The sequence below is a fragment of the Ranitomeya imitator genome, chromosome 2 (genome assembly GCF_032444005.1).
Source record: "Ranitomeya imitator isolate aRanImi1 chromosome 2, aRanImi1.pri, whole genome shotgun sequence".
In the NCBI taxonomy this organism is placed as follows: domain Eukaryota; kingdom Metazoa; phylum Chordata; class Amphibia; order Anura; family Dendrobatidae; genus Ranitomeya; species Ranitomeya imitator.
Window position 1 is genome coordinate 301,759,828 of NC_091283.1, and position 24,547 is coordinate 301,784,374.

Consider the following 24,547-nt stretch of genomic DNA (forward strand, 5'->3'; position numbering starts at 1 on the left):
TAAAAACAGTCCAGAACCACTAAACAAAATAGTCAGGCCCAAATTTCCTTCTTCCTGAAGAACAGATATCAGATTTTGTATGACTGCATCACAGTCAGACTGTTCTAGTTGTCAATAGCAACCAATCAGCGCTCCGCTTTCATTTTACCTCAGCAGCTTCAATGCTGAACATTGCACTGTGGTTGCCATAGACAACCAAAATGATCTTACTATGAGGCATTTCTCATAAATGAGGACCCAGTTACTTCAACGGGAGCTGGGGGGAGCATCGCTAAGGCCTGGGCTGGATTCAGGGGCCGCCAGAAGGTGAGTATTATCCCCAGGGCTTCCCGGTGTGTAGGTGGTGGATGGTGAAAGGCGCAGTGAAGAACGAGGACACAAGATTGCAGTCTCTACCTTTTTACTGAAGGCTTCAGCATCCACAGTCCAGAGCACCAGATCACAGGGCAGGCAGAGTTCGGCCGGTTTGGAGGCAAATCCAGAGTCCCCTTATCCAGGTGGAAATCAGTAGCCTTCCTCTAGCGCCTGGGTGTTGTAGTACCTTATTGCTGAGCCGCTCATAAGGTCCTCACAACTGTTGTAGATGTTCTAGATGTTATGTCTCTCTCTCTGTCCCCCAGATGGATAGGAAAAACACGTATGACTGGTGGCCTGAGTCTTTTTACAGGGACTCTAGCATGCCCCGGCCTCTGAGGGGTGCCACCGTGCCTCCTGGGTATGGGGCGGATCAGTAACTTGCAATTAGTTGTCCTACCGGTCTCTGGAGCAAGGCATAAAGGACTGTTGCTTCCTCGGTGTTCCAGCTTCCGGATCCTGCGACTATGACTTCTTTCTCACTCTCTACAATTATTAAATGATACCCCATAAAACTGTTTTTATTAGAAAATTATTAAAATAACACCAACCTGTGGTAATCCCATATAAACAAAACACACCGTGAACAAACTGGTATGAGGATATAGTATTGCTGCACTGATACCTAGACTGGTACCTGCCTGTCTGCGGGAGTTGGCGCCCTAGGGGGAACGTTGTGGCGCCCCCACTCCACGTCGGCTGGCCCTAAGGTCCCTGATGAACCCTATTGAAAACCCAGGGTCCCTCTACCCAATTATATAGCTGAAGGTACCCCTGTCCACTATACACAGACCAATCCTATGTCTAAGGAATACTAATCCCCACACCGTGCCATAAAAACAATAGAAAACATGTAGAAGAATTCAGGAACGGTATTTAGATAGATGCAGCATTTTACCTTTCAATTTTCCATATCCCACTGGGTCTCTTACCCATTAGATTTAAGGCCTCAATGTGTACTCCATTATGTGGTAATACTACCATAGGATATGCTGCACACATGCTATCATAGATATGATTGAATATACTGGTGAGTATACATCCAGATGTATATAACAATATAGTACTCATCCAGCCAAAGCATGCCGTCCGCCTCTCCAAAGTACCGCTTCAACGCGTTTTGCCTCTCCGGCTCATCAGGAGGCCCGATTAAAGAACATGTGTCCCGATGGTGTTATGGTGTTAGATAGGTAATATATGATTTAATACTTGAATGGTTACCCTTGTCTAATATTGTTTATTCAATTAGATATTCACTCTCTACAATACAGTTCTCTGTTCGTGTCCTTTCTTAAGAACTGCCGAACGTGGGGCAGGCGCAGCTCCGTGTCCTTCTGTCTAGGCCTCTGAAAGGATCCCACCCCTGTCAGGGACCAACTACCTGAGCGGAGCTCAGCTAGCAACTGCCTGAGTGAAGTCCAGTCAGCATCTGCCTGAGCCGAAGCCCAGATCGCATCTGCCTGAGCCGAAGCCCAGATCACATCTGCCTGAGCCGAAGCCCAGATAGCGTCTGCCTAACTTCCTATCCAGACCACCAGTTTTACCTAATTGTGAAGAGTGCCCTAATAAATAGGAGCATAGCACTGCCTGGTGGACTGGAGTGTGAAATGTGTTGTATGCTTGTGGTACCTGGTAAAGAGATCTCCTTTATTGCCTCCAAACGTAACATCACTCCCCCCTAGAGGAGAAAGATATTACTGCAACGACCAGGACCCTGGGGCACTGCACTAACAAATTGCAAGCTTTCGAGACTACACTGGTCTCTTCATCAGGCAAAGACTAAAAGAAATTCTGAACAATCACATATTTATGCACAACATAGCACAGAATAAAAATAAAAACCATGGATAAGACGGGTGACATGAAGCAGAATTACCATGAGTGATAAACAGTTATGTCCATAAATATTGGACCAGTTCTTAGATAAAACATTTCTTATTGTCCTCTGATTGGGGTCTGGTACTGTCGTGATGACCCCACATGGTCTGAGGGGCAAGTTCCTTAGTTGATGTAAAAAGACATAAATCCATGCGACACATTCATTCCTGCAGTGAGACTGTCAAAGGTTGTCATCAGTTTATATTCCCATACTTGTGTTAAAATGTAGCTTCAAATCTAAGAGAGACAGAGGAGTATGGGAATATAAACTGATGACGACCTTTGACAGTCTCACTGCAGGAATGAATGCGTCGCATGGATTTATGTCTTTTTACATCAACTAAGGAACTTGCCCCTCAGACCATGTGGGGTCATCACAACAGAACCAGACCCCAATCAGAGGACAATAAAACATTCCTTATCTAAGAACTGGTCCAATATTTATGGACAGAACTGTTTATCACCCATGGTAATTCTGCTTCATGTCACCTGTCTTACCCATGGTTGTTTTTTTTTCTGTGCGATGTTGTGCATAAATATGTGATTCTTCAGAATTTCTTTTAGTCTTTGCCTGATGAAGAGACCTGTGTAGTCTCGAAAGCTTGCAACTTGTTACCATCTTTTCAGTTAGCCATTAAAAGGTATCAACCACCGAGGACTCTCAATTCTAAATATTTTTCTAAATAAATCTCATGTTTCCCTTATTATCTCCAGTAATTGTTTTGATACACAGGATTTTTATGATATTACATCAGCTCATCTTATTCTCATTCAGGTCTCTACAATATCGGATCCTTTCAGTGAAAATATTCTGTAGAAAAGAATTTTCCTGATTTACCCATCAAGGATGGATATGGACAAAGACAAGATGGCGGAGAGGATATTACACCTCACCCTAGAGATCCTCTTCCGGATTACTGGAGAGGTGAGAGATTCTGATGACGTCACATTACATCATTCTCATCTATGGGAATAACAGATGGACAGAACTGGAGAGGTGAGGACTCTGGAAATGTCTGTAGTGAGATTTATTAATGTGTCTCTCCATAACCAGGATTACACAGTAGTGAAGAAGACCTCTAGTGAGCGCTGTCAGGACCCGGTGTCTGAGGGATGGGGAAGACCCCTGAGCCCAATCATAGGGCCTCCACCTCACCCCCTGATACATGAGGACATCAATGACCAGAAGATCCTAGAACTCCTCTACAAGATAATTGAGCTGCTGAGTGGAGAGGTGACGCTGCTGGGAATGCTGGGACATTATACAATAATGCTATGAAGGGATCGGGAGGATGACTGTATCATTCTATGTGTCAGGTTCCTATAAGGTGTCAGGATGTCGCTGTCTATTTCTCCATGGAGGAATGGGAGTATTTAGAAGGGCACAAAGATCTGTACAATGATGTCATGATGGAGGTTCCCCAGCCCCTCACATCACTAGGTAATAGACGAGACTAAATACACACGGCCTATAATTATCTGTATGTAAAGAATGAATTCAGTCCCTGTATGTGTTTCCTCCAGATCTATCCAGTAAGAGGAGAACACCAGAGAGATGTCCGCATCCTCTTCTTCCACAGGACTGTAAACAAGAAGATCCCAATGTTCCTCAGGATCATCAGGTAGATGGCGAGCGGTGTCGTGTGATCTCCCCTATGATTTGTAGACGCTGTGAAGATCTTGTGCTCAGTCTTGTTTTATCCCCCAGTATTATATGTTTTATACTTGTGTAATGAGAACGGTGGAGATGGCAGGATTAGAGCTGATCATAGATGTGACTTCTCCATCTGTCAGTGACTTTTACAATATTTGTTTCAGGGTGAAGATCTGACCCATATTAATACTACAGAGATATATGTGATGGGTGATGAGTGGTGTAAAGAGGAGATTCCTACATATGAATACCCAGGTGAGTAAAAACTACTAAATGCTAAGAAGTCACAGATTCTTCTCAATCACCGTCTGTGGCTGCTTTATTGGTCATGTATTTCGGCCGTATCACAATCGTGTGATCACCATTTTGCCTCTAGACCACAACATTCTCCTCCACCAAAAACTGTTCAAATTACTTTGGGCATTGAATGGGCTTCTATAGAAATAGCAACCTTGAAGATCCACCTACCTAAATTAGAAGACATTACCTGCCCAGGTCTGTAAACTTCAAAGCCAAATGACAGCGTACGTAGAATATGCTGACAAGTTAGAAAATCACTTGCAGAAAAATATTATGATGGGCCTGTAAGAGAAAGCGGAGGGTATTGATGCTGGTGGCTTCCTAGAACCCTGATATCTTATTGGATAAATCTCCCTTCTCCCCTTCTGTGCTGCTGAATGTGCTCATATGGTCCCTACAAGACCAGGTCCAGTCTTTCTGGCCAAACTTCACTGTAATGCTCGACAACATTAACCCCTTCGTGACATGCGCCGTACTAGTACTGCTCTGCCGGCACTGCATTAGTGCCAGCAGCAGTACTAGTACGGCGCACCGATCACCGCGGTCTCGCGCTGAGCGCCGCGGTGATCGGGTGCGGGTGTCAGCTGTATATGACAGCTGACACCCCGCAGCAATGCCCACGATCGGCGCTATCGCCGATCGCGGGCATTTAACCCCTCTGATGCCGCTGTCAGTAGTGACAGCGGCATAGAGGGGGATCGCGCAGGGACGGGGGCTCCCTGCGCTCTCCCACCGGAGCAACGCAATGAGATCGCGTTGCTCCGGTGACCCGGAAGGAGTCCCCGGATCCAAGATGGCCGCCGGACTCCTTCCGGGTCATGAAATGACATGGCTAGCCGGCGCCTGCTGAGAGCAGGCGCCAGAAAGCCACCTAAACTGCCTGTCAGATCGGTGATCTGACAGTGTGCTATGCACAGTGTCAGATCAACGATCTGATCTAATACAGAGATGTCCCACCCTGGGACAATGTTAGAAAGTAAAAAAAAAAAAAATAGAATGTGTAAAAAAAAAAAAAAAAAAAAAAAAAATCCCCAAATTAAAAAAAAAAAACATTTCCCAATAAATCCATTTATTTATGTAAAAAAAAAAAAAAACAATAAATGTACACATATTTGGTATCGCCGCGTCCGTAACGACCCGCTCTATAAAACTATCCCACTAGTTAACCCCTTCAGTGAACACCGCAAAAAAAAAAAAAAAAAAAAACAAGGCAAAAAACAACGCTTTATTATCATACAGGCGAACAAAAAGTGGAATAACACGCGATCAAAACGACGGATATAAATAACCATGGTACCGCTGAAAACGTCATCTTGTCCCGCAAAAAAAAAGCCACCATACAGCATCATCAGCAGAAAAATAAAAAAGTTATAGCTCTCAGAATAATGCGATGCAAAAACAATTATTTTTTTATATAAAATAGTTTTTATTGTGTAAAAGCGCCAAAACATAAAAAAAATTACATAAATAGGGATCGCTGTAATCGTACTGACCCGAAGAATAAAACTGCTTTATCCATTTTACCACACGTGGAACGGTATAAACGCCTCCCCCAAAAGAAATTCATGAATAGCTGGTGTTTGTTCATTCCGCCTCCCAAAAATCGGAATAAAAAGCGATCAAAAAATGTCATCTGCCCGAAAATGTTACCAATAAAAACGTCAACTCGTCCCGCAAAAAACAAGACCTCATATGACTCTGTGGGCCAAAATATGGATAAATTATAGCTCTCAAAATGTGGTGATGCAAAAACTATTTTTTGCAATAAAAAGCGTCTTTTAGTGTGTGACGGCTGCCAATCATAAAAATCCGCTAAAAAACACGCTATAAAAGTAAATCAAACCCCCCTTCATCACCCCCTTAGTTAGGGAAAAATAATAAAATGTAAAAAAATGTATTTATTTCCATTTTCCCATTAGGGCTAGGGTTAGGGCTAGGGTTAGGGTTGGGGTTAGGGTTTCAGTTATAATTGGGGGTTTCCACTGTTTAGGCACATCAGGGGCTCTCCAAACGCGACATGGCGTCCGATCTCAATTCCAGCCAATTCTGCTTTGAAAAAGTAAAACAGGGCTCCTTCCCTTCCGAGTTCTCCTGTGTGCCCAAACAGTGGTTCCCCCCAACATATGGGGTATCAGCGTTCTCAGGACAAGTTGGACAACAACTTTTGGGGTCCAATTTGTCCTGTTACCCTTGGGAAAATAAAAACATAGAAGATAAAATATCATTTTCGTGGAAAAAAATTTTTTTTTTATTTTCACGGCTCTGCGTTATAAACTGTAGTGAAACACTTGTTGGTTCAAAGCTCTCACAACACATCTAGATAAGTTCCTTGGGGGGTCTAGTTTCCAATATGGGGTCACTTGTGGGGGGTTTCTACTGTTTAGGTACATCAGGGGCTCTGCAAATGCAACATGATGCCTGCAGACCAATCCATCTAAGTCTGCATTTCAAATGGTTCTCCTTCCCTTCCGAGCTCTGCCATGCGCCCAAACAGTGGTTCCCCCCAACATATGGGGTATCAGCGTTCTCAGGACAAGTTGGACAACAACTTTTGGGGTCCAATTTGTCCTGTTACCCTTGGGAAAAAAAAATTGCGGGCTAAAACATCATTTTGTGGAAAGAAAAAATGATTTTTTAATTTTCACAATGCTACATTCTAAACTTTAGTGAAATAATTGGGGGTTAAAAGTGCTCACCACACATCTAGATAAGTTCCTTAGGGGGTCTTCTTTCCAAAATGGGGTCACTTGTGGGGGGTTTCCACTGTTAAGGCACGTCAGGGGCTCTCCAAATGCGACATGGCGTCCGATCTCAATTCCAGCCAATTTTGCATTGAAAAGTCAAATGGCACTCCTTCCCTTCCGAGCTCTGCCATGCGCTCAAACAGTGGTTTATCCCCATATATGAAGTATCGACATACTCAGGACAAATTGCACAACAACTTTTGGGGTCCAATTTATCCTTTTACCCTTGGGAAAATAAAAAATTTGGGGCAAAAAGATCATTTTTTGTGAAAATTAATATAAATTTTTTTTTACGGCTCTACATTATAAACTTCTGTGAAGCACTTGGAGGTTCAAAGTGCTCACCACACATCTAGATTAGTTCCTTAGGGGGTCTACTTTCCAAAATGGTGTCACTTGTGGGGGTTTCCACTGTTTAGGCACATCAGGGGCTCTCCAATCGTGACATGGGCTCCGATCTCAATTCCAGCAAATCTTGCATTGAAAAGTCAAATGGCGCTCCTTCCCTTCCGAGCTCTGCCATGTGCCCAAACAGTGGTTTACCCCCACATATGGGGTATCAGCGTACTCAGGACAAATTGTACAACGACTTTTGTGGTCCAATTTCTCCTGTTACCCTTGGTAAAATGAAACAAATAGGACCTGAAGTAAACATTTTGTGAAAAAAAAGTTAAATGCTCAATTTTTTTAAACATTCAAAAAATTCCTGTGAAGCACCTGAAGGGTTAATAAACTTTTTGAATGTGGTTTTGAGTACCTTGAGGGGTGCAGTTTTTAGAATGGTGTCACTTTTGGGCATTTTCTGTCATATAGACCCCTCAAAGTCACTTCAAGTGTGAGGTGGTCCGTAAAAAAATGGTTTTGCAAATTTTGTTGCAAAAATGAGAAATCGCTAGTCAACTTTTAACCCTTATAACGTCCTAACAAAAAAAAATTGTTTCCAAAATTGTGCTGATGTAAAGCAGACATGTGGGAAATGTTGTTTATTAACTATATTATGTGATATAACTCTCTAATTTAAGGGCATAAAAACTAAGAGTTTGAAAATTGCTAAATTTTCATAATTTCCGACAAATTTTTGTTTTTTTCACAAATAAATGCAAGTCATATCGAAGAAGTTTTACCACTATCATGAAGTACAATATGTCACGAGAAAACAATGTCAGAATCACCAGGATCCGTTGAAGCGTTTCAGAGTTATGACCTCATAAAGTGACAGTGGTCAGAATTGTAAAAATTGGCCCTGTCACTTAGGTGAAAACAGGCTTTGGGGTGAAGGGGTTAAAGGGAACCTGTCATCAGGATTTTGCTAATTAAAATAGAGGCATTGTCAGGTTGGTTCCATTACACTTATTAAAATAAAATAGTGTCACTTTATGTGGAAATAACTCTGGAATGCTTCATGCTTCAACAGATCTCAGTCATTTTGAGATTGTTTTCTTTCGTGACACATTTATGTGTACTTTATGTTAATGGTAAATTTGTTGTATTTATTTATAAAAACTTCAGAAATTTGTTGAAAAAACTCTAAAAATTTGCAATTTTCAACCTTTGAATGATTACCTATAACACATAGAGTTATACCACATAAAATAGTCATTAAATAACATTTCCCTTTTGTCTGTTTTACACCAGCACTGATTTTAAAATATTATTTCATTTTGTAAAGATGTTAGAAGGTTTAAAATTGTAACATCGTATTTTTCAGTTTTTCAAGGAAATGTACAAAACTTATTTTTCCAGGTCACCACCTGACAGCACCATGGAGGACGTCCTTCTTATCCATAGTGGGACAGGAAACCACAAGAGTTTAAAAGGACCCTCCCCCTACCACCCTTCAGTGTTTTCCCTGTCCCACTGCGGATAGGAAAAACGAGAGATCCGTCTGTCCCGTGCAGAGGGTGAGGATTGGGGGGGCTCGTCCTCTTCCTTCCCACCTCAAGAACTCTGCTAAGCTGACACCCGATTAGAGGGTCCCTCAGCAGCACCAGGGACGGTGTGTGGATGCAGGATCCGGGATCGCCGGCTGCCGCGTGCGCTCACTTCCAGGTCGCGGCTCCCGCGCGCCTCACTTCTGGGTCGCGGCTGCGGCACGTGTCCCTTCCGGGTCGCGTGGGGCAGCGTCTCCTCCTCTCCTACTCTTTAGAGCGCCAGGAGGTTCCGGAGCAGGTCACAGCGGCAGCGGATGGACTTCGCCAGGAGGCACCACCCATATGAAAAGGTAAAGAGTGTGCTACAATCCTGTCCTAACTTAAGGAGCAGTATGGAGGATAACACTAAACCTGAGAGAGTGCAGGAGAGCCAGGCACATGTAAGTTCCCAGTTAGGGGTTCCCCTCAGTAGGATACAGTCCCAAGGGGCATCTAAATTTATGTATTTATAGGGGCTTTCCTCCACGATGGAAAAGAATAAGAAGTCTGGAAAGTATTAGAAGTGCCCCATTTGAGGCTTAAGGGCTCATGGCAGAAATCTCTCTACGAAACATGCACCAGTCGGGAACAGGCTTCACTCATGACTAATATGAGGGCTATTGTCAGAGAAGAGGTGCAGGCCTCGATATCTGGCTTGGTATTCCCCCAGCCCTTGCAGTCAGAACCCCAAGGATCCAGAAAAAGACTGAGGGAATCGGATCTGTCATCTGAGAAGAACTTTTCCGGATCAGATCTTGAAGAAGAGTTAAGCAGAGATCTTCCAGAAAAAGGGAAGAGATATTTGTTCTCATCTGGGGACATAGATGAGCTCCTGGGAGCAGTAAGACAGACTATGCAGATTGAGGAGCCCTCAACTACTCTGACACTTCAGGACAAGATGTTTGGGGGGCTACGTTCTCAGACCTCAAAGGTCTTCCCAGTAAACTCCCATATTCGGTCCATGACTTTAGAAGAATGGGAAGAGGCTAAAAAGAGACTATCGATTCCTAGACACTTCAGACTTCACCTGCCATTTGATCATAAGGAGATCAATAGACATTCCGCTGGCCAAGGTGTCTAAAAGAACCGCCCCGCCATTCCTTTTGAGGACTCCTCTAACCTGAAGGAGCCTATGGATCGCAAAGCGGATGGGCTCTTGAAGAGAGCCTGGGAGAGTTCAGCAGCAGTCGTCCGTACAAATATAGTAGCAACATCTGTAGCATGTGTTATACATTTGTGGGTGGACAATTTTAAAGAACAGCTGTCAGCCAGAACCCCTAGAGAGTTTATCCTAAAATCTCTTCCCCCTACTGAAGCTGGCAACCGGCTTTCTAGCAGATGCTACTGCAGAGTCTGTTAGATTCACAGCTAGGCGCCAGTCTTTATCTAATGCAGCCAGAAGAGCTATCTGGCTAAAGAACTGGTCGGGAGATATTCATTCTAAAAATAAGCTGGGCTTGGGGGCGTGGCCTGAACGTCCATGTAAGCGGACGCGTGACAGAGCGCTCCCGCTGCTAACGCTGAGTTTATCCTGATAAGCCGCAGCTGAGCGGCGACTCAAAGCGCTTACCGGCTGCAGGAGAGTCCCGGGAGTGCGGCGGTGAATAGCGGCGGCCCCGAGATCGGCAAACATGACCAGGAGGAGACAAAGAGACGCCGGAGCCGGCGAGGCAGGGACCGGCCAAGATGGCGCCGACGCCAGGGAGAAGGCGGAGAAGGACAACGCGGCATGCCAGAAAAGAATGGCGGTGGCGGCAAAGCTCCAGCAGTTTGCTAGAGTGGAAGCCGCAGGGAACACAGGAAAAGCAGAGGAGGACGCCGGAGGGGACACAGACACAGAAGGAGAGGAGGAAAGCCCAGCAGAGGAGCAGGAGGTACAACAGGAGAGTGGGGATGGTGACATGGCGGTGGTAGCGGGGGGACCTGAAGATAAGGAGTCAGGAGCAGAGCCCACCCTTAGAGATGTCTTTGCACTGGTATCATCCTGCAAACAATCCCTGACCCAGCAGCTACAGGAGGTTAAAGGGGATACAGCCCAGATAAATGCAGCCCTGCAAAAGATTGACAAACGTGTGGGGGCTGTGGAGGAAAGAGTGAGCACTGCAGAAGACCATATAGTGCAGCTGCAGAAAGCGGAGAGGAAGTTTGCTCAAACAATATCGGAGCTAGCTGCAAAAAATGAGGATCTGGAGAATAGGTCCAGAAGAAATAACATTCGTATAGTGGGTGTCCCTGAAAAAACTGAGGGGAGGAATCCCACGGAGTATATTGAAAGCTGGCTCCTTGAGACCTTTGGTGATGCAGCACTGACAAAAGTATTTGCGGTAGAGAGAGCCCACAGGGTCCCACCGAAACCACCTGTCCCTGGAGCAAGTCCCCGTACCGTGCTTGCCAAAATCCTAAACTACAGAGACAGAGACATTATCCTGAGGAAGGCTAGAGACATGACGGATCTGACAATTGGAGGTCAAAGAATTGCTATTTACCCTGACTATTCCGCCCTGGTACAGAAACAACGGATGATGTTCACGGGTATCAAGAGACGGCTGAGAGAACTGGGAGTGCAATACTCCATGATGTTTCCGGCACGACTGAGAGTGGTAGCGTTGGATAAGATTCATTTTTTCCAGACGCCGGAGGACGCTACCCAGTGGATAGATCTTAACGCTAAAAAACTTAAAGGGAAAGGAGATTGAAAATGTGAGGCGGGTTGGTCGGGAGATATCTTAAATCTTTCAAAAAGGGGGGAAAAAAAGAGATTGATTGACAGTACACTGGTAATTGAAATGTGAAGGTTGGAGGGTGGAGTTGGATATTACTCAGGGAAAGCACTGGGAGTGCTGATGCGGCGGAGAAGTACGAGGGAGGAAGGGTGTGCAGCGTACTAAAAGTTTATTTAGTTTCTTGCAGTTGTAATACAATACAGGTTCAATTATATTGTTCTTCTAAGAATTGCGCCGAATTCTGTTATAAACGGTAGCGGGAGGCGGAAGGAGAAGGTTACGTTAACAAGAGTGTTCGCAATGGGTGATGGTGCCCCACTCTTGATAAGAGGCAGAATGTATAGTATTGGGGGGTGTGGGGGAGGGGGGAGTGGGGTGAGGGTGGGAAGGGAAGTTAGACAGCTCAGAACCGGGAGTAACGACACAACTAAAGATGATGAGTCACATAATAGGGGACCGCTTTAAGATATTGAGCTGGAATGTGAGAGGCCTGGCGGATAAGTCTAGGAGAGCTGCGAGCTTGCAGTATGCGAAGGATCAACGGGCTTCTATGATATGCTTGCTAGAGACGCACTTGATACAGGAGAAAGTGGACGTACTGAATAGACGTTGGATACAGAAGGGGTATCATTCTACCTTTTCGACGTACTCAAGAGGTGTGTCAGTGTTGGTGCCGGTGGGAGTGCAATATGAAGAGGTGAAAGTATGCGTGGATGCTGAGGGTCAGTATGTGGTGATACAATGTATATTGTATGGAGTGAGATTGTGTGTTGCGGCAATGTATATTCCACCTCCATATTCAAGTAAGAAGATCAGGGAGGTATTGGAGAGGGTGGGACGATGGGAACCACTGCCAATCTTAATTATTGGGGATTTGAACAATATATGTGATGACTTTTGGGATAAAAATAAGAACACCCAGAATAGGTCGGAGGGGCACACTACAACATTTGGAACCTATGTGCGTGAATTAGGCATGATTGATCTATGGAGAGTCAGACATGTTGGGGAGAGAGGATACTCGTGCTATTCACCGGCTCATGCTACGCTATCCAGAATTGATATGGCACTGGGTAATCGCCTGTTGGACACAATGGTGGGGGAGGTGCGTTATCTGCCGAGGGCCCTTTCGGATCATAGTCCAATTGAGGTAGAGGTTAGGTTGTTGGGGACACGGACCGCAAGCGGGAGAGAATGGAAGATCCATCCTAACTGGTTACAGAGCATTGACTTGGACGGTATAGGGAAGGAGGTGACGGAATTCTTTGCGTTAAATGATGGGAGTACAGATGCTCTAACCGTTTGGGATGCAATGAAAGCGTACCTGAGAGGGTTACTATTTAGAGACATTAGTAGGTGTAAGAGGAAGACGAGGGAAGCGGAGAGAGTGGCGTTGGAGGAGCTGAAAGCCGCGGAGGACGAGATGGTTGTGCTGGGGACTTCCGAGGCAGAGAAAAGATTGAGAACAGCGCAAAATTGTATGGAAAAGATTCTGCTGGGGAAAGCTGAAAGGAAGCGGGAGTTTCAGAGGGTGGCTTATTTTCAGGAGGGAGAGACAGTTGGACACATGCTATCGGTGGTAGCCGCGGCTCAGCGTAGTACCTCGTATGTACACTCGTTGGTTTCGGATGGGGGGAGCAGGGTATCTGAAACACCGGATATTATAAAGGTCTTTGCGGACTTTTACGCGGACTTATATTCCTCCAAGGTCAATGAGTCAGCCGGAGAAACGGAGACTTTCCTTGAGAGTCTGGGTCTTCCGAAATTGAGTGAGGAGGATAGGGTGAGCCTCGATGCCCCTATCACCGAGGAGGAACTGAGTCGGGCGCTGAAGTCTATGGCCAATGGGAAGGCACCTGGGGTTGATGGGTTACCAGCCGAAATCTATAAAAGTTTGGAGGAAGTGCTGATTCCCAGATTAAAGTTAGTACTGGAGGAGGCTGGATGCCAAGGGTTTCTCCCAGCATCTATGAGGGAGGCTAATATAGTGGTTATTCCGAAGGAGGATAAGGATCTGGGGAAGCCTGAGTCATATCGGCCAATCTCTCTGTTAACCATCGATGTCAAGCTCTTGGCCAAGGTGTTAGCTACCCGTTTGTCCAGCGTCATTGCTAACCTTGTACATCCGGATCAATCTGGTTTTATGCCTGACAGATCTACAGCGGTTAATCTGCGGAGGCTGCATATGAACCTGCAGCTGAAGTCTGACAATTGTGGCCGAAGGGTTATTGCATCCTTGGATGCCCATAAGGCGTTTGACAGTGTGGAGTGGGGATATCTCTGGCGGGTGTTGAAATGTATGGGTATTGGCCCGCAATTTGTGGCGTGGACTCAACTGTTATACTCACTACCAACAGCTAGAATTAGAGTGAATGGGGAGCTTTCTCAGCCTATAAAGCTGGCCAGAGGTACGAGGCAGGGTTGCCCACTGTCGCCCCTTCTGTTTGCCTTAGCTGTGGAGCCACTGGCCGCCAAGATCCGGCAATCGGATGAGGTCCCTGGGTTCAGATATGGGAGTGTGGAGGAGAAGATTGCATTATATGCAGATGACATCTTACTGTTCCTGGCGGACCCGGATGAAGCCTTGAAGGGGGCTATCGAGATCGTTGGGAAATTTGGAGACTTATCGGGATTGAGGATAAACTGGGATAAATCGGTCCTCTTTGAGGTGGATGAGGTGGAGGAGAGTAGAAGTGAGCCATTGGGAGAGGGGCGGCTTAAGGTAGTATCCCTTTTCAAATACCTGGGAATATGGATCTCGATGCCAGTTACAGAGTTTTTATATAGGAATTTGACACCTCTCATGGGCGTTCTTAAAGCAAAAGTGGATGCGTGGAATAAATTACACTTATCGGTGGTAGGTAGGGTTAATCTCATTAAAATGGTTGTGATGCCCAAATTACTCTACGTCCTACATAATGCGCCAGTTTGGATTCCACGTGGGAAATTCCGGCAGATTAATGCTCTATTTAGAAGTCTGATATGGGGGAGGCGGTGCCCACGTATTCGCCTGGAGACGCTTCAGCGACCCAAGGAAGATGGAGGATTGGCTTTACCTAATCCTGAGTTATATTTTCTTGCAGCCCAGAGCCAACATTTGAAGGGCTGGGCGCGGGAGGCGTCTTCCAGTGCGGTACAGCACTTGATGGAGGGGATGACGGACCGACGACCGGTAGCGCAGTGTCTGGAGGATGGTTCCTTGGATGCATTGGGGAAATTATACCCAACTATGTTTTTGATATATAAATTATGGACCAGACTGCGACAGATTCGGGGGGTCACGGGGCTGACTAAATTTACACCGATATGGTTTAATAATAATTTGGTTGAGTTTGCGGCCCTTGGAGTGCTGGCGGAGTGGCAGGCCAAAGGAATCCACTTGGTGGCTCAGATAATTCAACAACAAGGATTAAAGTCCTTTTCGCAGCTGCAAGGGGAGTTTGGACTGAGACCGACTGGGGAATATCAATATGCTCAGATGAAACATGCTTTTAAAGCTCAGAACAAGGGTGGTGGTATTGAGATCCAGGAGGACATAGTTCTGGAATACGTGTGTGGGGAAGGGTCCACAAGGGGAGTCATTACCACCCTTTATAAGGACCTTCTACATGCACATCTGCTAGACTTCCCTTTAAAAGCGAGAGCGAAATGGGAAAGAGATTTAGGCCCAATGGAGGATGAAACCTGGGAGTCGGTGTTGGAGTGGGTTCCACGAGTGTCACTGAGTGAGCCGTACAGACTATCGCAGCTGTACATCTTACACAGAGTCTATAAATCACCGGAAGTGTTGCACAGAGCGGGGTTGCGTGCTGACTCCGAATGCCCGAGATGTGGGACTGAGAATGCAGGAATATACCACATGATGTGGACATGTCCAAGACTGGTTGCTTTCTGGTTGGTGGTAATGAGCCGTGTGGAAGGGGCGTATAAATGCAGAGTGCCGAGGGATCCGATAGTGTGTATACTGGGACATGTAGAGGAAATCAGAGTGGATAACACCTGGAAGATAGCAATAGCTAGGCTATTATATATGGCAAGGAAGGTAATAGCAAGGAACTGGATCAAAGAGGAACCGCCTACAAGGGGTGAATTCCTGAATTATGTTAAATATGGTCTCAATTTGGAAAAGGGGGTCTATAAAAGACGTGGGAAAATAGAAACATTTGACAAAATGTGGTCTCCGTGGCTCGAGCTGGGATGAGTAGTTATGGGAAATGGGAGGATGAGGGCCTCTGAAAGGAAGAGAGTGCTAGAGGAACAAGCGGACATAAGTGAGTCAAATGGCTCAAAGAACCATCAATACTGGTAACAAAAGTATAACTGGGTATGAGCTGTCAGGGGAGGGGGGGGGTTGGGTTTTGTTGGGATTGTTGGGGGCTTGGAAAATGTTAAAATTTTGCAAAATACTGGAAAATGCATAAATTGTATTGTTCACATTTGCTTTCAATAAAAAACTATTTAAACAAAAAAAAAAAAAATAAGCTGGGCTTTATCCCTTTCTTAGGGGGTAGGGTCTTTGACCCCATCCTTGATGACATTCTAGAGAAGGCCTCAGATGAAAAGATGGGATTTCCAGAAGAGAAACATAAAAAGTACCAGCCATTTCTCTGATCGCCCATGACGGCACCACGGAGAGAGGGGATCCGCCCACCAAGGACAGGAAACCTACGGATAAAAAGGCGGTACCACTCTCCTGCATCAGTTGGTTTCCTGTCCTTGATGGGAGACCTACGGACTTACCAGTCGTCGTTGGAATTCCGGGGCCAACCAGTCCGATTCAGGCAGCTGGGGTCCCTCTGCCTCCGCTAGGGTGGTGACCCGAAGCGCCACCGCTGGGAGCCAGTGGGCCGACAGGGTGTGCGGGGGAGGTGACAAGGAGTTCGCGGTCACCTCCCCAGGTAAGATGCAGCAGCGGCAACATCCAGGGGGGTCCCTCTGTGGTTGCGGGAGGTGCAGCGCGACCCTCCCTAAAACAAGCATAAGTCTGCACGCTGCACCGCCATCGGGCGTGCAGAGTAACGCGCTATAGGGACTGCATAGGACCGGGGGCGCCGGTCAGCAGCGCCATATCTGCTTCCCGGGCGCCATCTTGAAAGTTCGGCGCATGCCCGGGATGTAAGCTGGTCTCGCGAGAGGCGCCGATGCGCTCGTGCGCCGGTATGCGCAGGCGCCGGCGGGGCTTCCGGCCGGGCGCTTGGTGCGCTTTGCGCAGGCGCCGGCGGGTCTTCCGGCCGGGCGCCTGGTGCGCTCTGCGCAGGCGCCGGCGGGGCTCCGGCCGGGCGCTTGGCGCGGTCTGCGCAGGCGCTGGCGGGATGGCCGCTAGAGCGCTTTTGGCACAGTGTATGACAGAGTTACTGCGCAGGCGCCGGCGTTCGGCGCTCCTCTATGGGAGCGGTCGCTACTGCGCAGGTGCGGGGAGCGGCGGGAGGGTTCAAATAGTAGAATCCATATCCTTCCAGTGGCTCTGCAGTAATAAGCAGGAGCCTCAAGAGAATAGGAGCGCCAGCTCAGCCAAGTCTCAAGGCAGCATCCGCAGACCAGCAGCAGTATGAGCGACCCGGCATCACCTTTGCCCGAATCACCTCCACTTGTAGCATCGCCACAGCAGCAGCAAAAAAGGCGACAGCAGAAAGGGCACCAGGACACCAGAAAAGAACGCCAAAGGTCTCAACACAGTAAGGAGTCCAGTACGGCGTCGGGGAGAAAGCCAGAGGCAGAGAACCCCCAACCGGTATTTATGGATCCTGGAGGTGGTAAGTGGATCTTCGTGAATGTCAGAGACAGTAAGAGTGTTATTTGTCTCTTTTAGGGGAGGAAAAGCGTAGCTAAAACTAAGCACAAAAGTTGCGCCATCTGTAGAGAGGATCTTCCACCTACATGGGATAAGAGACTATGCAATACTTGCATTCAGCAGACTGTATCTGAAAACCTTCCAGGGTTTGCAACAGATCTTAAAAGCCTAATTAAAGAGCAAGTGGAGGACACCTTTAGGTCACTAAAAAGTGGGAAAAAAAGGAGAAAGACTAAACACAGGTCCCCATCTCCAGTCTCAAAATCCGAAAGTGATCGTGAGAGTTCAACGTCCTCCGTCTCCTCCGACTCATCTGCATCATCTACTTCTTCCTCAGGGGGACATAACTGTTTCCCTCTAGAGGATACTGATGGCCTCATAAAGGCGGTGAGAAGTACCATGGGGTTGGTAGACTCCCATCCTAAAAAAACAGTACAAGACATCATGTTTGGGGGCCTAGAACAGAAAAAGAGAAGAGCTTTTCCGCTTAACGAAGCAATCGCAGCCTTAATTAAGAAGGAATGGAAGAAGCCCATGAGGAAGACTCTCTTAACGCCAAAAAGGAAATACCCCTTTGAGGAAGAATCGTGCTCCTTTTGGGAAAAGGCCCCCAAATTAGATGTAGCAATTGCCAAAGCCTCAAAGAAATTCGCCCTCCCGTTTGAGGACATGGGGGTTCCAAAAGACCCCATGGACAAGAAGGCAGATGCCTTTCTCAAGGGTTCCTGGGAGGCAGCAGGAGGAGGCCTGAAGCCGGCAGTTGCAGCAGCATGTACTTCACGCTCGCTGATGATCTGGCTGAACCAACTAGAGGGTCAATTAAAGGGGAAAACTTCCCGGGACTCAATTCTGAACACATTACCCGTAATGAGAGGGGCCGCGGCTTTCCTAGCTGACGCCTCGGCCGACTCCATCAGGCTATCCGCCAGAGCAGCAGTGTTTGCTAATGCGGCCAGGCGTGCCCTCTGGCTTAAGAATTGGCCAGGCGACCTGCAGACGAAAACGAAACGGTGTACCATCCCTTGTGAAGGAGAGTTTCTGTTCGGGTCGACTCTAGATGACATCCTGGAAAAAGCAGGGGACAAGAAAAAGTCCTTCCCCTCTCTGGGTCTCCCCTCTTATAGGAAGCCCTTTCGGAACAAGAGGTTTTTCCGTAAGAACCCAGGGAGAGGCCAGGGGAAGTGGGAAGATAAGAAGAACAAGAATAAAGGATTCATCTTCAACAAAAACCTCAATGACAGCAAGAAACCTCCACAATGAAGGTTCGCCCCAGATGGGAGGGAGATTATCTCTCTTTCTCCCAGCCTGGGAAAAGTTTACCTCCAGTCAATGGATCTTAAACATCATAAAATCAGGACTGAGGTTAACATTCAAGAGGTACCCTCGTCCCTCTTTCAAGATAACATCTACAAGATCCTCGGCAGAAGAGCAGTTAACACTAGAGAACGAGATTGTGGGGTTAGTAAAAAAAGGAGTACTCCTGGAAGTTCCCCCTCAAGAAAGAGGGCAAGGGTACTATTCCCCTCTATTCCTGAGAAAGAAACCAGATGGTTCCTTCAGGACTATTATCAATTTGAGGAACCTAAACAATTACCTAGAGGTTCAAGCATTCAAGATGGAAACGATAAAGTCATCAATCAAAATGCTGTTTCCTCAATGCTTCATGGTGGTCTTGGACCTGAAGGACGCATATTATCACGTCCCAATACACAAGGATCACCAAAGATTCCTCAGAATGGCAATCCACATCAAGGGAGTCCTAAGCCACTTCCAGTTCACAGCCCTACCATTTGGCCTAGCAATAGCCCCGAGGGTTTTTACAAAGCTGGTCGCGGAGGTAATGGCTCACCTCAGGGAAGAAAACACCCTGATCGCACCATATCTGGACGATTTTCTGGTGATAGGCTCCTCCCCGCAACATTGCAAGAATCAACTAGATTTAGTGATTCATTTTCTAAAAGACCTGGGCTGGCTAATAAACCTAGAGAAATCCAGATTGGTGCCTTCTCAGGTTCAGGAGTACCTAGGTCTCACTCTAGACTCCAGGGAAATGGAATGCCGGCTCCCAGAGAGCAAAATACAAAAGATAATGAGCTTAGCGTCAACAGTACAATCTCTCCCCTCTATAACTCTCCGTCAGGGCATGTCCCTGTTGGGCTCTATGACCTCTTGCATCCCTGCGGTCCAGTGGGCCCAACTACATTCAAGAGATCTCCAATGGCAGCTACTATCAGAGCAAATCCTCCTAGGAGAGCATTTAGACGGGCGGTTAACATTATCTCCTCACACCAATCACTCTCTGACTTGGTGGACGTTGCAGGAAAATCTTTCCCAGGGAGTCCCATGGGTAATCCCGATATCAAAGGTCCTAACCACGGACGCAAGCCCCTCAGGGTGGGGGGCTCATCTGGACGACCTGGTAGCTCAGGGCATTTGGTCTCCTTCCCTTGCAAACAATTCCTCCAATATGAAGGAACTCCTGGCAGTAAAATTTGCCCTTCAGGAATTCTCGGGAGTCCTTCAATCTCACCATGTAAGGGTGATGTCGGACAATCGGGTGGTAGTGTCTTACATAAACCATCAGGGGGGTACCCGTTCCAAAAGCCTAATGGAAGTGGCCAACTCGATCCTTCAATTAGCCGAGAACAACCTTCTATCCCTGACAAGCCTACACGTAAAGGGGGTAGACAATTACAAGGCAGACTTCCTCAGTTGATCCAGCCTAAAACAGGGGGAATGGGAACTAAATCCAGAGATATTTACCCAGATCACGCAAAAATGGGGTGTTCCCAAAATAGATCTCTTCGCGAGCCATTTAAACAAAAAAGTAGCCTCCTTTTGCTCCCTATCTCCCCTGGGGAACCCAGTAGCTGTGGACGCGTTCCTGATTCCTTGGGGTCACCATCTGGTCTATGCCTTTCCTCCCCTCATTCTGATTCCAGCAGTGCTGAGGAAGATTCGGGAGGACGGGGCGCTGGTCATTTTAATTGCCCGTTCTGGCCGAAGAGACCTTGGTTCTCATGGATGAGGAAGATGTCAATATCCGACCCTTGGGTATTACCAGACCTCCAGGATCTGTTGTCACAGGGCCCAATCTGTCATCCACGAGTCAAGAACTTGCACTTGACAGCCTGGCTCTTGAGAGGAAAATATTAGAAAGCAGAGGGTTCTCTTCGGGGTTAATCTCAACTCTGTTAAAAAGTAGGAAGCCGGTTACAACAAAACAGTACGGCAAAATATGGAAAAAGTTTCTGTCCTTTTCAGGTGCAAAAATAGGGAAAGAGATCCCCCTTAATTCCATATTAGAGTTCCTACAAAACGGGTTGGATATGGGTTTAGCCACCAGTACCCTAAAAGTTCACGTGGCAGCATTAGGAGCCCTATTTAATTTTGACTTAGCTTCAAATAGGTGGGTCTCTAGATTCATTAAGGCAGCAGGAAGATCGAGGCCTCTGCCAGTAAAAGTGGTTCCTCAATGGGACTTAAACTTGGTCCTTAAAGCCCTGACTAGTCCTCCATTCGAACCATTACATGAATCTACAATAAAAACGCTATCTCTCAAAACAGCTCTATTAGTCGCCCTCACTTCTGCCCGTAGGGTCAGCGACTTACAGGCTCTTTCAGCCAACCCTCCTCACACACAATTTCTAGAGGACAGGGTTGTTCTAAAAACAGACCCAGCATATCTCCCGAAAGTGGCTTCAAAATTTCACAGGTCTCAAGAGATATCTCCTCCTTCTGCCCCAACCCTAAGAACAAGGAGGAACAAACACTACATACACTAGATGTAAGAAGATGTCTCTTACACTACTTAGAAGTCACTAGAGAGAGTAGGGAGGATTCCTCTCTGTGTGTTTCCAGGGTCCCCGGAAGGGGAAAAAAGCATCTAAAGCCACCATAGCAAGATGGATCACAGACGCCATCAGTCTATCATATTCAGCAAGTGGGATGTCCGTTCCCGGGGAGGTTAAGGCTCACTCAACGAGGGCAGTAGCAACTTACTGGGCGGAGAAGGCCGGAGCTTCAATAGACCAGATATGTAGAGCTGCTACCTGGTCCTCACCATCCACATTCTATAGGCACTATAGATTGGACCTAATCTCCTCTTCAGACCTTACTTTTGGTAAAAGGGTTCTGGAGGCGGTGGTCCCCCCCTGAATGTACTATCTATGCAATTCTCTCCGTGGTGCCGTCATGGGCGATCAGAGAAAAATATAGTTCTTACCGATAACGGTATTTCTCTGAGCCCATGACGGCACCCGTACATTCCCTCCCTTCACTTATGGGTGCACACATTGAAATAGTGCCATAGTCCATTTATAGTTTAAAGTCACGCGGTATCTTGTTATGCTAAACAGTTAAAATTTTACAAATGTCTTAGTAGTCTCCCATCGTTTTCTATGTAAACAACTGATGCAGGAGAGTGGTACCGCCTTTTTATCCGTAGGTTTCCTGTCCTTGGTGGGCGGATCCCCTCTCTCCGTGGTGCCGTCATGGGCTCAGAGAAATACCGTTATCGGTAAGAACTATATTTTTCACAGACCCTATTATAGTCAAAGATCAGACTATAGGCGGAAGGGAATGCAAGGGAGGTGGAGCTATACTAATGGGGGAGAAAGTAGGAACAAAAATAGAGATTTGGGTTCTTCAACCTCAAAATCTGGGTTCCGAAGGAAATGACGCCATAAGAGTAGGGGGGCGGCTGTCAGAGAGTGGAAAAAGATTTCCTGGAGTCCTTGGGTACTCCTGGTTATCTCCCAAGGGTAAAAAATAGAGAAATTCGACGCCCTTCCCTCAGAAAGATTCTTTGTATCAAACGCCCATCTCTTCTCAAGCTTCCCTATGTGGTCAGACATTCAGGACCTCCTACACGTGACAGCAATCTGTCTAGTACCTCCTCAGGAAATAGGAAGAGGACATTACTCGGGCCTCTTCTCCATAAAAAAGCCGTCAGGGGAATCCAGAACAATAATAAACCTCAGACCCCTAAACAGATGGCTAGGGTACAAGAGGTTCAAAATGGAATCTATAAGGTTCACAATTCCCCTCTTAGGGAAAGAGGTGGTAATGTGCACTTTAGACTTAAAAAGTGCATATTACTACGTGCCAATGTTTTCAGATCACCAAAAGTATCTCAGATTTGCGGTGGAGAAAGAAGGAAGGGTCTACCACTATCAGTTTCGTTGCCTCCTATTTGGCTTAGCAACAGCGTCCAGAATATTCATAAAGCTTATGGTAGAGGTAGTGGCTTATTTAAGAAATCAGAACATCACAATAGTCCCTTATTTAGATGATTTCCTAATGGTGGCAGATTCCGTAAGTCAACTCAGAATCGACTGTCAATCAGTGGTCTCCACGCTGCAGAAATTGAGATGGGTAGTGAACTGGTCAAAGTCAGACCTAGTACCCAAACCAAGAATAAGATTTCTAGGAGTCATCCTAGACTCAAGGGTGAGAAAATCTTTTATTCCTGAAGAAAACTAACCGATTTGATAAAAAAGTTCACCAGTTCTCAAGAAGCCGGGTCTCCATCAGGGATGCAATGAAGATCATCGGTCTAATGACAGCCTGCATTCCTTGTGTCAACTGGAGCCAGTTTCATTCATTTCAATTACAGCGGGCAGTTCTCGCTTCCTGGGACAGGTGGCAGAGCTCACTGGACAAAGAGTTCCATCTATCCCATCAGGTCAGAAGATCCCAACATTGTTGGACCATTCCCAGAAATCTCCGAGGTCGGGGTTTCGTGGATTCTGTCTCCAGAAGTCACAGTAATAACGGCCAGCAGGGATGGGGTGGACACTTCCAGGGAAGATATTATCAGGGACAGTGGAGTTTGGAAGACAGCAAGAATTCCTCAAATCACAGAGAACTGCATGCAGTTTGGAAAGTACTTTCTTCAGCGCAAGCTTTACTGAAGAACAAACACACAAAGATACTGTCAGACAACACAACGACAGTAGCTTTCCTTCGTCATTAGGGGGGGTCCAAAACATCCAACATTGCAACATCTAGCAGATCGGATCTTCAGATGGGCAGAAAATTCTGTACTTTCGATCTCGGCGGTTCACCTTGAAGGTACAAAGAACCAGATTGCAGAATTCCTAAGCAGGAAAAAATTATCAGTGTCATGCCGTTAACGACGATAAAGGGGCAGGACGGCGTACTGGGACCCGCACCTGTCCCTGCCACTATAATGGGGCCCTGGCTTTCCCTTATCTCAGGGGTACCTATGATGGTTAGGAGGCCTGAGCCGCCAGCATATCCCTGTCTCCTGTGCAGGCCCTATCAGTGGCCCCCTCTCCCCCCAAGGGAGGTGGACTTCACGAGTGTATAAATACTAACGGTATACAGACAAGGTAACTAAAAGTCTCAAACTCACCAAATGCTCACACAACCACAGAGGAAACACAGAGAAGGGAAGAGAAAGAAAAAACTAGGATGGAAAACAGGTTTAACATGCAACCAAAACAGCAGACACCAATCTCTGTAAATAAACCTCCAAACTCCAACTCTACGCTCCTTCACACTCTTCAAGCCAGGCAGCTGAACTGATCACTTACAATAGCTGTAGTCAGGGCTGAGTCTATATAGAGGATGAGTTTACAAAATCCACTTCAGCTGAGAGACCCAGCTCTCAGCAACTCTGCAATAAGGTTAACTCCTGCACTGCTGGCACAAAGCAGCCAGGTCAGAACACAGGAGAAGAGTTTCTGTTCAGTGTGTGTGAACGAGGCCCAGAGCGCTGCGGTTCTCTGGAACCTCTCTGTCGCGGTAGCCCCGTGACAATCAGCAACGGAATGGGAGTTGAACAACGAAGTATTCAGCGAGCTGTGCCAGCGCTGGGGAACACCGGAGGTAGACCTATTAGTGGTCGGACGGAACGCAAAGGTCAGAACCTTCTATTCTCTGAACCCCTGAGAAAACCCAGCGGGAGTAGATGCCCTTTCACAGTCATGGAGCAGGGGTCTGATGTATGCATTCCCTCCTCTCGCACTGATTCCAAGGGTTCTCAGAAAGATATACGAGGACAGAGCTCGGATCATTCTCGTGGTTCCTTTTTGTCCCAAGAGGAGCAAGTTTCCCTTACTAAAGAAGTTGTCAATAGAAGAACCCTTTCTCCTTCTAAAAAGAGACTTACTTCTCCAAGGTCCGGTTCTACATCAAATCCCAGAGAACCTCCAGTTATCAGCTTG

At 46.7% G+C, this 24,547-nt stretch overlaps 1 protein-coding gene across 1 annotated transcript in view; it reads left to right on the forward strand.

The window, feature by feature from the left end:
• LOC138663366 (oocyte zinc finger protein XlCOF7.1-like) overlaps positions 1 to 24,547 on the forward strand; it is a 110,855-nt gene that overhangs the window by 31,250 nt on the left and 55,058 nt on the right. Inside the window, exons 2-6 of the mRNA XM_069749539.1 lie at positions 3,008 to 3,157; positions 3,287 to 3,466; positions 3,550 to 3,673; positions 3,757 to 3,854; positions 4,051 to 4,141. Of these exons, the coding sequence (XP_069605640.1) occupies positions 3,080 to 3,157; positions 3,287 to 3,466; positions 3,550 to 3,673; positions 3,757 to 3,854; positions 4,051 to 4,141 (571 nt within the window). The 5' untranslated portion in view covers positions 3,008 to 3,079. The remainder of the gene's footprint in view (positions 1 to 3,007; positions 3,158 to 3,286; positions 3,467 to 3,549; positions 3,674 to 3,756; positions 3,855 to 4,050; positions 4,142 to 24,547) is intronic.